Genomic DNA, 11191 nt, shown 5'->3' with positions numbered 1-11191 from the left:
GTAAGCGTTGGATTCGTGCGCTTAGAAGGAGGTCATGAATATTTCCCGGGAATATTTATATTATGACGTTTTCAATAGATTCGGGAAAACTAACAAGAGCTGCGTTAAAGGGACCATTGAAAGAAAAACATACTTGGTATCAAAATAAAGCTAATAACATATAGAATCCATTTCTAAAATGATAAACGCAATTTTCCTTTATTTTACCCCCCAAATCAGCTAATAAAGACAAAGCGCCCAATGCCGCGTCGTTGCGCCCAATTCAAATGTGCAGAGACACGTGGCAACCCCTGTGACGTCAAAGTGGTTATCTCTTCCGCTGCATGGCAACACTGCAAAGTCCAGACTTCCTAAACCAACGCATGAACGTGTTTACAGCAATGAACTTTTATGTGCCTTTTAGGCCTAACAAATATATTAAAAAGGATATATAATATAAATTACAAAGCTACAATGACTTCTATGATAGGCCTTTATATAAATTCTACCTAGGCCTACAAAATTGGCCAACAACGGGGAAACATAAGTAAGTTAGGCCTAGGCCTTCCCCGGGAGGCCTTCATATTGACAAAGTCAAAGCTGTCAGTGCTAGCTGCTCGGCGTTTGCAAGAGAGTATCATTTGTTTTGACTGAGGCATTCTGACATAGCAACTCTTTACTTATATTTCGTCTGAAATATCTGGTAAGGATAGGAAAGAGAAGGCAATGATGTAACATTGATGTTTCGGGTTAGCCCATCCTAATTAGCCTACCTCCCGGGCGTGCGGCCTAGGTTAGGCCGTATAAAATTAATATTTTGGTTCTCGTCCAGAGGATTTTCATGAGGGAGGGAGGTGTTTTTTTTTCAGTGTAAAATCAGCATTGTCTGCAGTTTTCGGTCTTTTCCAACAGTGCTCGAGGAAACGATGACGCACTTTTTTTTTTTTTTTTCAAATGTGAGATTCTGAGGGATAAACCCCCTATAGAGTAGGCCCTACCACAAAAAGACTTGGAAGTGGTCCTTGTTCTCTAATAAACTTATTTTATAGGCCTATGTATGAAAAATTCATAAATCATTGCAAAGTCTAAAATAATTGAAAAAAAATCTGACAAATCCCAGGCTCGGGAGAGCGAGTTGGCGCGGTTATTTCCTCGCCTTGCACCACTACTGAGGTCCCGGGTTCAACTTCAAGCCCCTGGTGCGCGGCCCAAAGACTAGTCCCTGTTCACTAATTATCCCGATCACACCACTCCACGCCATACATAAATTCTCCCAGTCACATTTCCCCAATATGAAATTTAAAAAAGTTAAATTTCAATATTACTTCTATTAAAGTTTGGCAGAGGCGGGGTTCGAACTCACGGCGGACCACGCCGCTTTGGATATGCTCTATGAGCCTAGCGCCTTAGACCACTCGGCCACTTGTCTTGATGGAATCCATTTGAAACTTATTTGAAGAAATAATCGCAACTTCAATATAGGCTACCACGTGACAAGCAAAAGCAGAAAACGTACCATATTTTGGAATTTTATTTGCCTAAAAACATTAATGTGTATTAATAGCGCTCAATTGTTGTTAATCTGACAATAATAAATGATAAATGCGCGTCTATATGGACAATACATTATATCGATTTTGACATGTGCTCGCACGGTGTCAGTACATTAGCATGGTCAGTAAAATACTATAGAGGAACCTACCATTTTTCTTGTATACACGTTCGATGTTTTGATCAATTACATAAAAAATCCATTTTAGACCCCAAATGTTTCTTCGGGAAATAAAAGATTAGAATACCATAAAAACGAAACAGTAATCTTTTGCCGGGTCTAATGTTATTTATACATAGAATTTTTAACGTTTTTTTCTATCCTTATTCTTGCTCATTTAAAAAAATATTTTGGCGTATATAAAATTGAAATAAATTCTCTGCCTCATAAACGACCTCAAATATGCCACAATTGGGTATCACGAATAGTTATATATGATGTGCAGTTAATATTCATATTTTCTTTTATACAGAGGATGCTTCAGTTTTGACAGGAAAAATATTTTCTTGAAAACCCTCTCACTCGGTTATTTCAAAACAGTAACCACGCTTCCCTAGAATGTGCAATAATTTAGCATTAAAATGTTTCTTATTCTAACAGCAAGCGTTTCTAGAATGAATTATGGCGAAATGTGGTGTATATCCCGATATAGGCCTAATTATGTTATCCGGGATAATTATGTTATCTCGGGATAATTATCCCGATGAATCATGTTATCCCGGGATAATCATGTTATATCGGGATAATTATCCCGAAAGAATCAGGTTATCCCGGGATAATCAGGTTATCCGGGATAATCGGTTATCCCGGGATAATTATCCTGAGACAATCATGTTATCCCGGGAAAATCAGATTATATTCCGGGATAATTATCCCGATATAATTATGTTATCCCGGGATAATCATGTTATCTCGGGAGAATTATCAGTAGAAAGCAGATATAGCTATTTTCAGTAGATATCAGATTAATAAAGCTATTTTCAGTTGATAGCAGTTTAATATATTGCTATCTTCAGTAGATTGCAGATGAATATTAGTATCTTCAGTAGATAGCAGATCAATGTAGCTATCACCGGTAGATTGCAGATGAAAAAAGTTATCTTCAGTAGAATCTTCAGATTAATATAGCTTTCTTCAGTAGGCCTATAGAAATTAGATAGGGCCTATAGCTATTTTAGTAGATAACTGAAGATAGCTATAGGCCTATTCATCTTCAATCTACTGAAGATGGTTATGTTGATCCGCTATCTACTGCATATAGCTATTGATCTGCTATCTACTGAAGATAATTATATTCATCTGTAATCTACTGGAGATAGCTATATTGATCTGCTATCTACTGAAGATAATTATATTGATCTGCTATCTACTGTAGATAGTTATATTCATCTGCAATCTACTGGAGATAGCTACATTGATCTGCTATCTACAGAAGATTACTAGATCGATCTGCTATCTACTGAAGATAGCCAGAAAATGGCCAGAAATGAGAAATGGGTTTCCAGGGTACATTCTTGGGGCGCCTTTTAAATAAAATGCTTTAAAAAGGCTTAGGAAAACCGTACGGAAACGTAAATTTTCTTTCTCGCTGCGCTCGCAACATGTATACGGTATAGGCCATTTAAGGTTTGCAAATTAGGATCCCAAAAATTTGGCATGTGCAAGGGGAGCAAAGATTTTTGGCGGGCCGAGAGGGGAAGCGATTTATTTCAAATTTATTTAAACAGTCTCCTACCCAGATAAAAACTCCAGATTTACACTCCATCGCCGTACATCCTATGATATGGACGTCTATTACAAAATGTGCATAAGCAGCATTGCTGCGTTAAAGAGATTTTGCATGTAGGCCTACAATTATCCCAAGATAAACATGTTATCACGGGATTATCTCGGGATAATTATCTGGGGATAATCTTATTATCCCGGGATAACATGATTATCTCATAACCTGATTATCCCTGGATAACATGATTATCCCTGGATAACATGATTATCCCGGGATAACATGATGATCCCGAGATAACATGATTATCCCGGTATAACATGATCTCGAGATAATTATCTCGAGATAACATGATTATCTTGGGATAATTTTAAACTAAATTGTTGGGAGCACGGTGGCCGAGCGGAACGGGCTAGGACTCATAATCGGAAGGTTGCGGGTTCGAGCCCCGGCGACCCCATCGTGTTGTGCCCTTGAGCATGTTGAGTAAGGCACTTTATCTCGATTACTCCTCTCCACCCAGGTGTGAATTGGGGAGCTGTTATGAATACTGTCCATTGTACGCCGCCCAAAGGTATGAGCATGCCTTGGGCATTGTATGGCAGCTGACATATTCTAATGACGGCGGAATAAATGTAAAGCGCTTTGGTACATGTTCACATGTGAAAGGCGCTGTATAAATACCAACATTTAATACCAACATTTAGGCCTAAATTTCGGAGGTTCTAAGAATCAAGGTCGATAATACAAGCAGGCCTATGTTCAGAAATATCTCTGATACCAAATATTTTGGCAAATTTGGAAAATGTGAAACCTGTGCCAGTCAAACTGTTTAGACCTATATAAAAACAAAGTTCATCCCACAATGAGGATATTTTCCTACAATCACATAACATGTGGAAAATAGTTTCAGGGAATTCATCACAGAAATAACAATTTGGAGACTCTGCTCTGCCAATTTTATGAAGAAAACTCACTGTACAATAGCGCTGTGAAAAGTTTTGAATTAGAACGATCTACCTTGTCAAACATCAAGAAATTCAATCTATAAATACATATAAGGGACCGATCGTTATTTACGGCAGGGGGGAATTGGTGTTTTGGCAAAAATATCGACCAAAAATTTCGCGTTCCCCCCTCGCGTCTGCTCAAAATTTTCGCGTTCCCCTTGTTTTCCCAATTTTCTCCATTTAAAATTTAACAATCCCCCTCCTGGTTCAACTAAAATTTCAGGTTCCCCCTCAAGACCACAAAAAATTTTGTGTTCCCCCTAAATTTACCCATTCCCCCCTGCCATAAATAACGATCGCTCCCTAAGATAATACCGTTTCAATTTTACGACTTCAAAATATACGACAATGCATAATAATAGGTTACTCAAATTTTTTCATAATGTAGGCCTATTTGAGCTTATTTGCAGCATTTGGCCAGATTGACCATTTCACTGTCTTTTTGAGAATTCAGAACAGGGATATGACTCCATATGAGACCACGGAATAAATTCTGTGTATGAGACGTACATGGACAATGATGGACAGTGACGTAGTGTATCAATATTCATGACCTCCTTCTAAGCGCACGAATCCAACGCTTACCACTTTGGTTTCCACAATCAGCTGTAAGGCAGATCTTATATTCAGTAGCCTTTGAGAGATACCATTTTTTAAGTAGATGACGTCATCAAAGCATCGACAGAGACAGGCCTGGACCAGTGGACAGAGTAAATGTAGCAGCGAAGATAGTGTCTGTTTTTAGTTTTTGGTAGGAGTAGGCCTACGTGAAACTTTTTTCTTTATACATATTTTTTTTTTTAATTTTGATTTTTTTTTTCACTGAAAAAAGATTTTCCAAAAGAAAAAGATCTGGGCTGGCATTTTCTTCGGAAGGAGGGTGTCCCAAATTAAAAAGTTGGCGTCAATAAAATTGTGACCCCCTTATTTCGGCAACAAAAAATTTATGACCCCCCCCACCACCACCACCGATACACCTTACCCTCTAAACAGGCTAAAACTGTATTGAAATCAGTCGTTTTGAATAAAATAAAATAAAAGGCTGTCATGTGACATATTTTGGTCATGACAAATTTTATGAACCCCTATTTTTCTTTCCAAAAATATATGACCCCCAGTATATTTGGGACCCCCCTTCCAAAGAAAGTTCCATCCCCAAATCAATTGTTTATTGATCAGGGGCATAGCCAGTATTTATGGGGAGGGCGCTTGATTTTGAAAAAGTTGACATGTTATCCCAAAAGTGGACCTTTCCCAAAAATTTTGGACTTTTGTTTTAAGAAAGCATAAGATTAAGAACATACTTTTTTTGTAAGAATTAAAAGATTAAAACCTGGAAAAGTTTCACCGCAACTAAAGTTCGCAAAGTAGATAATAATAAAAATAAAATAAATAAATAAATAAATAAATAAATAAATAAATAAATAAATAAATAAATAAATAAATAAATAAATAAATAAATAAATAAAAATAAATAAATAAATAAATAAATAAATAAATAAATAAATAAATAAATAAATAAATAAATAAATAAATAAATAAATAAATAAATAAATAAATAAATAAATAAATAAATAAATAAATAAATACCGGGTAAATATCACAGCCCAATAAAAGATGCTCGTTTACGTTTAAAAATTAATATTCATATTTTTATATAACCACGGCATATAAGATTCCGACTGGCGAACGCAAAAGCCAAATTGAACAGTTGCCAGATATATATTACGCACAATCCTAAAAGAAATCCTAAATGTAAATCTGACAATCCCTTTTCAATTATTAAAGCGTGTAGGGCATCGTCATCGATAGAAATAGACTTCGCACTGCAAAAACAAGTGTTTATATTTAAACACCATATTGTGTTTATCAGAGCAACACTTAAATAAACAACACCAAGTGTTAATTTATGAACATTAGTGTTAGAAAAATTAACATTAGTGTTAGACCATTAACATGAATTATGTGTTTATTAAGTGTTGCTCTGATAAACACAATATGGTGTTTAAATATAAACACTTGTTTGTGCAGTGCGATGGTGTAGGGCTCCCGGTAGGAGCTGGTAGGGCTATACAAGGCCTTAACTTCAATCAGCCCTAAGGGACAGTTCACAAACACTTGTTAGAGGGGGCTGATGCAAAAAGGGAGCCCTTAAAAGTTTTGACCCTCATAAGGGGGGGGGCTGACATCGGCAAATTTGCAAAAGTACCGGGTATACAAAAAGTCCCAAAATGTAAGAAAAAAAAAGGTCCAAATTTGAGGAGGAAAGTCCACTTTTCACAAAATCGCCCCCCTTTTTGGAAAAAAAGTCCACTTTTTCAAAATCAGCACCCCCTCCCAAAAAATCCTGCGTACGGGCCTGGGGCGGACAAATTTTCCAGGAAAAATTGAGTTTAGGCCTATATGCTTTTCTATGGGGTTGACCCATAATTTTTATTCGCAATAAAATTCATTTGCATCAGGCCCCCTAACAAGTGTTTGTGAACGGTCCCTAAATACCGGGCCTGATTATTTCTTTGTTTAGTGTGCACACTATGAAATTTGATTAAGCCATTTTGCAAATTAGACCTATAAGTCACACAAACACACATTTTCCCTCTATTTTATCACAATTTTTTAACTTCTCCTAGGATTATTGTATGGGGGAGGGGGGTGAAAGGTATTCCAGCCCGCACCAAAATTATTGAGGGGGCTCCCCCCCCCCCCAGCCTCCTGGTTCCTATAGCTATGATATGCCTATGGCATACATTCTTTCTTTTTCTTTCTTTCTAGTTTCTTTTTTTCAAAAACATTTTCTCACTTCTGATCTTTCTGTTTGCCTGATTTTCACGATCAGCACGTAGCCAGTGAGGGCAGGGGCAGGGGACCGTCGGAGTGCCCCCGCCCGCACCCCCCGAAACTGAAAAAGGGCAAAGGAAAAGAAAAGGGACAAGAAGCCCCTTTTCTACCCAAATTTAGCCCGATCATGGGCCAAAATAGCATTTTTGGAAGCTCGAAGACATATATAACCGGTACGCGGTATAAGGGGCTGTGCAATAATTGTGAGGGTAAAATGGGGGGGGGGGGCCAAGAAATTTTCCTGCTCGCTGCGCTTGCAACATATATATATAGACCATTTAAGGTTTGCAAATTGGGATCCCAAAATTTGGAAATTTTACCACCCCCGGAGCTCATAATTATTACAAGAAAGCTGGCTACGCCCCTGCTCACGATCGTTTTTGTCAGTGTTCTTGTGTTCTTCAGTGCAATTTTATTTCCTGTTTTCACGGTTTCTGAAATGTTCACATCAAAAGTGAACTCAATTTTAATAGTCTTTCTTTCTGTTTGCCCGGCTTAGTTTTCCGCTATCTTTTTTCATCAAGCCAAAAATCGCTTGCCCCCCCACCCCCTCGGCCCGCCAAAATTGCTTGCCCCCCTCCCCCTTGGCCCGTCAAAAAATCTTTGCCCCCTATAGTGCACATGCCAAATTTTTGGGGTCCCAATTTGCAAACCCTAAATGGTCTATATACATGTTGCGAGCCTTTTTTAGAGCGTTTTATTTAATAGGCACCCCAAGAATATGTGCCAAAAATCACTTCCCCCCCCCCCTCCCCTTTTGGCTCGCCCAAAATTTCTTACTTTCAATATGGCAACATTACCCGGAAGTATTTTTGTGTTTTGATCATAGCCCATGTGACCTGATCATGTGACCAGGTGACGTCCTGGGAAAAAATAATAAATTTGCATAGATTAATTAACGCCCGTAAAAACTGTACGCTACCAGCTTGTGTGGGAGGTAAATATTTGTCTTAATTTTTATCTTATCTGTTTAAGATACAGTGATAATTTATTTGTTTAATCAATGTATGTATATTTGTGATTCTATTGAATTAGAAATTTGTGTATATTATTGTATTGATTCTGAAAAATATTGCACACAATTTTAAGCTTTTTTTTTTTAATGATTTTTCTTTAAATTACTTTGCACATGTAGGTAGGCCTACATGTACATGTTAAATTAGGCCTAAAGTTGTTTTCTTTAAACTTCCGTGGTCCGGTATGCAGCGCTGGTGAATTGCGATCGGCGTAGAAGTAACAAGATCGCTTACTACGCTACCAGCGCTGAAGACCAATGGGTCAGCCGGCTTGTTGTCAAGTGCATTGATCAGCCAATCAGCGTGATTGTTTATTGCTTTTGTGTTTACGCTCGTGTACGCGATACGCACAGGCACGACCACGGAAGTTTAAAGAAAACAACTTTACAGTCTCATAGTCTTGAATAGCACTTCAGTAGTTAGCAAATTTTACATTTTTTTAAATCTGGTATACCAGAACGAAATTACAACACATTGTCTATGCCTGGAGCAGTGTAATACACATAATCATGCATAACTCGCAAACGCAAAATCGGAATCAACTGAAATTTTGGGAATAATGCTGGTTTTTACCGTTTTATACTACCCTGCCGCTTGCCGCTGAGCGGCGTGGCGCACGCGCATTGCAGACAAACGGTCACAATAAAGGCTTGTCATTGGTTGAAATGTTGAAAGGAAAGTATGCTGGAGGCTTAAGGGTAAGGTCGTGTGTCATGAATTGGGGCCAAATGCGTTACATGCTCAAATTCAAAATTAGAAAAATAATCACGCTTTCACACAAAAATGATTGTAATTCATCTCATGTTTGTCAGAAACCTACAATTTTTATATCATCATAAAGCTGAAAGTGTTTATTGTTCAACTTTTAAGTTCATATAGTGCCACAAATATTTATATATAGGGTGGAAAAGTTACATTTTCGTTCAAAAAGTAAACAAATTGGTTCCTCTCTTACTCACTAACATAAACACCTATTCTGCTAAAACCTTTTTAGATGTACTAATAACATTATAGGCTCTCAAAAAAAGCAAACTTGTAACGATGAGTTATGTAGCCTAACTGAGATACAGGGTGTTCAAAAGTCGTCCATAAATTTTTATGATTTTTCGTTTTTCCTTCATGTCCTACACAAAAACCAATGGCATATTTGAATTCCTCATCAAATTTCCTTCTAAAAAATATTAACTTTTACAGAAGTAGGGTAACTTCTTCAAGAAATATGACATTCAGAACATTTCGGAGCACAAATGCATGCTTAGTACAGTAACGTATAGGAAAAGCCTAGAACCCACGACACAGAATACAGCACATTAACAACAAATTAAAGTAAAGTTGGTCAAGTTTATACCTACTAGACATAAATACCAAAACAATGGTACATAATCCATCCTAATACATTGCTGGGTCATGAAGTTACAGTAAAAAATAAATTTGAGAGGCACTGAAAATCAATATTCCCTATACTTTAACACACGCCTCAACCGTAGGCACCTCAACCGTAGGCACCATCCCCGACTTTGCATCGTTTGAATTGCAATATCTCAAAAAGTAAATACAGTGTGAAGTTTTTACTTTCCACAGTTTTAGGTAGATAAATTAGCAACAAAATGAGACCATTTCTACTGTCTGTTCAATTAGCTTAGATTCTTGAATTTTTAAGATATAAAATTGTGGTCAAAGTCATCAAAGAAAAGTGTTAGCACAGCCTTAGACCTAACATGATTTATACTTTTCAAATTCTAAAGTTCAATTTAAAACCCCATTTCTTTTCAATTTTGGTCTTTTTCCGCCGATATTTTTATAAAAAGCCGTAGAGAACGTCGGGTACCATAAACTTTTGGAATCAATCCATTTAGAGCAATGGGGACGAATGTCACAATGCGCAGAGATGGTATTTATTCGACCATCCCATCAGGAAGTATTGTCCAGCAAAATATTTGCCAGTATGAGGCAAAATTGAAAAGAAATGGGGTTTTAAATTGAACTTGGGAATTTGAAAAGTATAAATTATGTTAGGTCTAGAGCTGTGCTAACACTTTTCTTTGATGACTTTTGGCCACAAGTTTTTATTTTTTCAAATATCTTAAAAATTCAAGAATCTAAGCTAATTGAACAGACAGTAGTTCAGTAGCCCTCTACATTCTTGAGATCTGGGCCAAAACGTCCTGAATTTTTTTTTTTAATGTAACACCACCACCTTTTCCTATACCCCAATTCATGACGCACGACCGTAATGTAATCTCAGGCGGGTATGCGAGCCCACCCGAAAATGCCAGCCTTACTCATCAATGCTCGAGAAGTCTAGCCAAAACTTTCAATGAGTCAACCGAATCATTTGAGCAAGATTTGCCTATTTTGGACAGTCTAAAATTTTGCTGAAATGAAATTTTAGCAACATTTTTGATGCAATCACCTGTCTTGATCGATTGTGTTTACTTCTGAACTTCCATTGCTTTACACGGTGTCATGCTTCAGCGAATCAGACTAGATTTTGAATGCAATGGTCTCTAGCCTAGAATGTGAAGTTATCGGTGAGCAAATTCTTGGCTAGACTTCTTGAGCAACGATGAGCTTCATAGTTGTACATGATTCGCTGAAGCATAATACTGTGTAAAGCAATGGAATTTTAGAAGTACAATCATTAAATTTAAATGTCAAAAATATCAATTAACCATCATCATATTAATTATTACCAATTTCAAAATATCAGAAGGACATTCCTCGTATTCAGAATGCAATTTGATGTGTCTGATGTGCTGTCAGGTCCCACAAGAAAAAATCTCTTAACACTGTTAACATTTTGTTTGTTTGATTTTTTTTTTCAGAAAGAAGGAACCAGGGGAAAGCACTAAGGGCACACTAATCTCACTGAGAAGTAAAATAATCCATCATGGGGTCACTCTTCCGTAGTGAAGAGATGTGCCTGGCACAGCTATTCCTCCAATCAGAGGCAGCATATAGCTGTGTAGCAGAGCTTGGAGAGCTGGGTTTGGTACAATTTAGAGATGTAAGGACATCAGCCATATTATGCATTTAACTTAACTTGTCTGCACCCCAAATCTTTAGTTGTATT

At 37.3% G+C, this 11191-nt stretch overlaps 1 protein-coding gene across 3 annotated transcripts in view; it reads left to right on the top strand.

Moving 5' to 3' along the window:
• Window positions 1-7968: 7968 nt before the first annotated feature.
• Window positions 7969-11191, top strand: part of LOC140155735 (V-type proton ATPase 116 kDa subunit a 1-like) — a 32492-nt gene continuing 29269 nt past the window's right edge. For all 3 annotated transcript variants that reach the window (XM_072178695.1, XM_072178686.1, XM_072178678.1), the window contains exons 1-2: window positions 7969-8039; window positions 10944-11125. In XM_072178695.1, the coding sequence (XP_072034796.1) occupies window positions 11009-11125 (117 nt within the window). In that variant the 5' untranslated portion in view covers window positions 7969-8039; window positions 10944-11008. The remainder of the gene's footprint in view (window positions 8040-10943; window positions 11126-11191) is intronic.

Source organism: Amphiura filiformis, chromosome 1 (genome assembly GCF_039555335.1).
Source record: "Amphiura filiformis chromosome 1, Afil_fr2py, whole genome shotgun sequence".
NCBI lineage: Eukaryota > Metazoa > Echinodermata > Ophiuroidea > Amphilepidida > Amphiuridae > Amphiura > Amphiura filiformis.
Note: the sequence above shows the minus strand (reverse complement) of the source record. Positions and strands in the feature narration are given on the sequence as shown.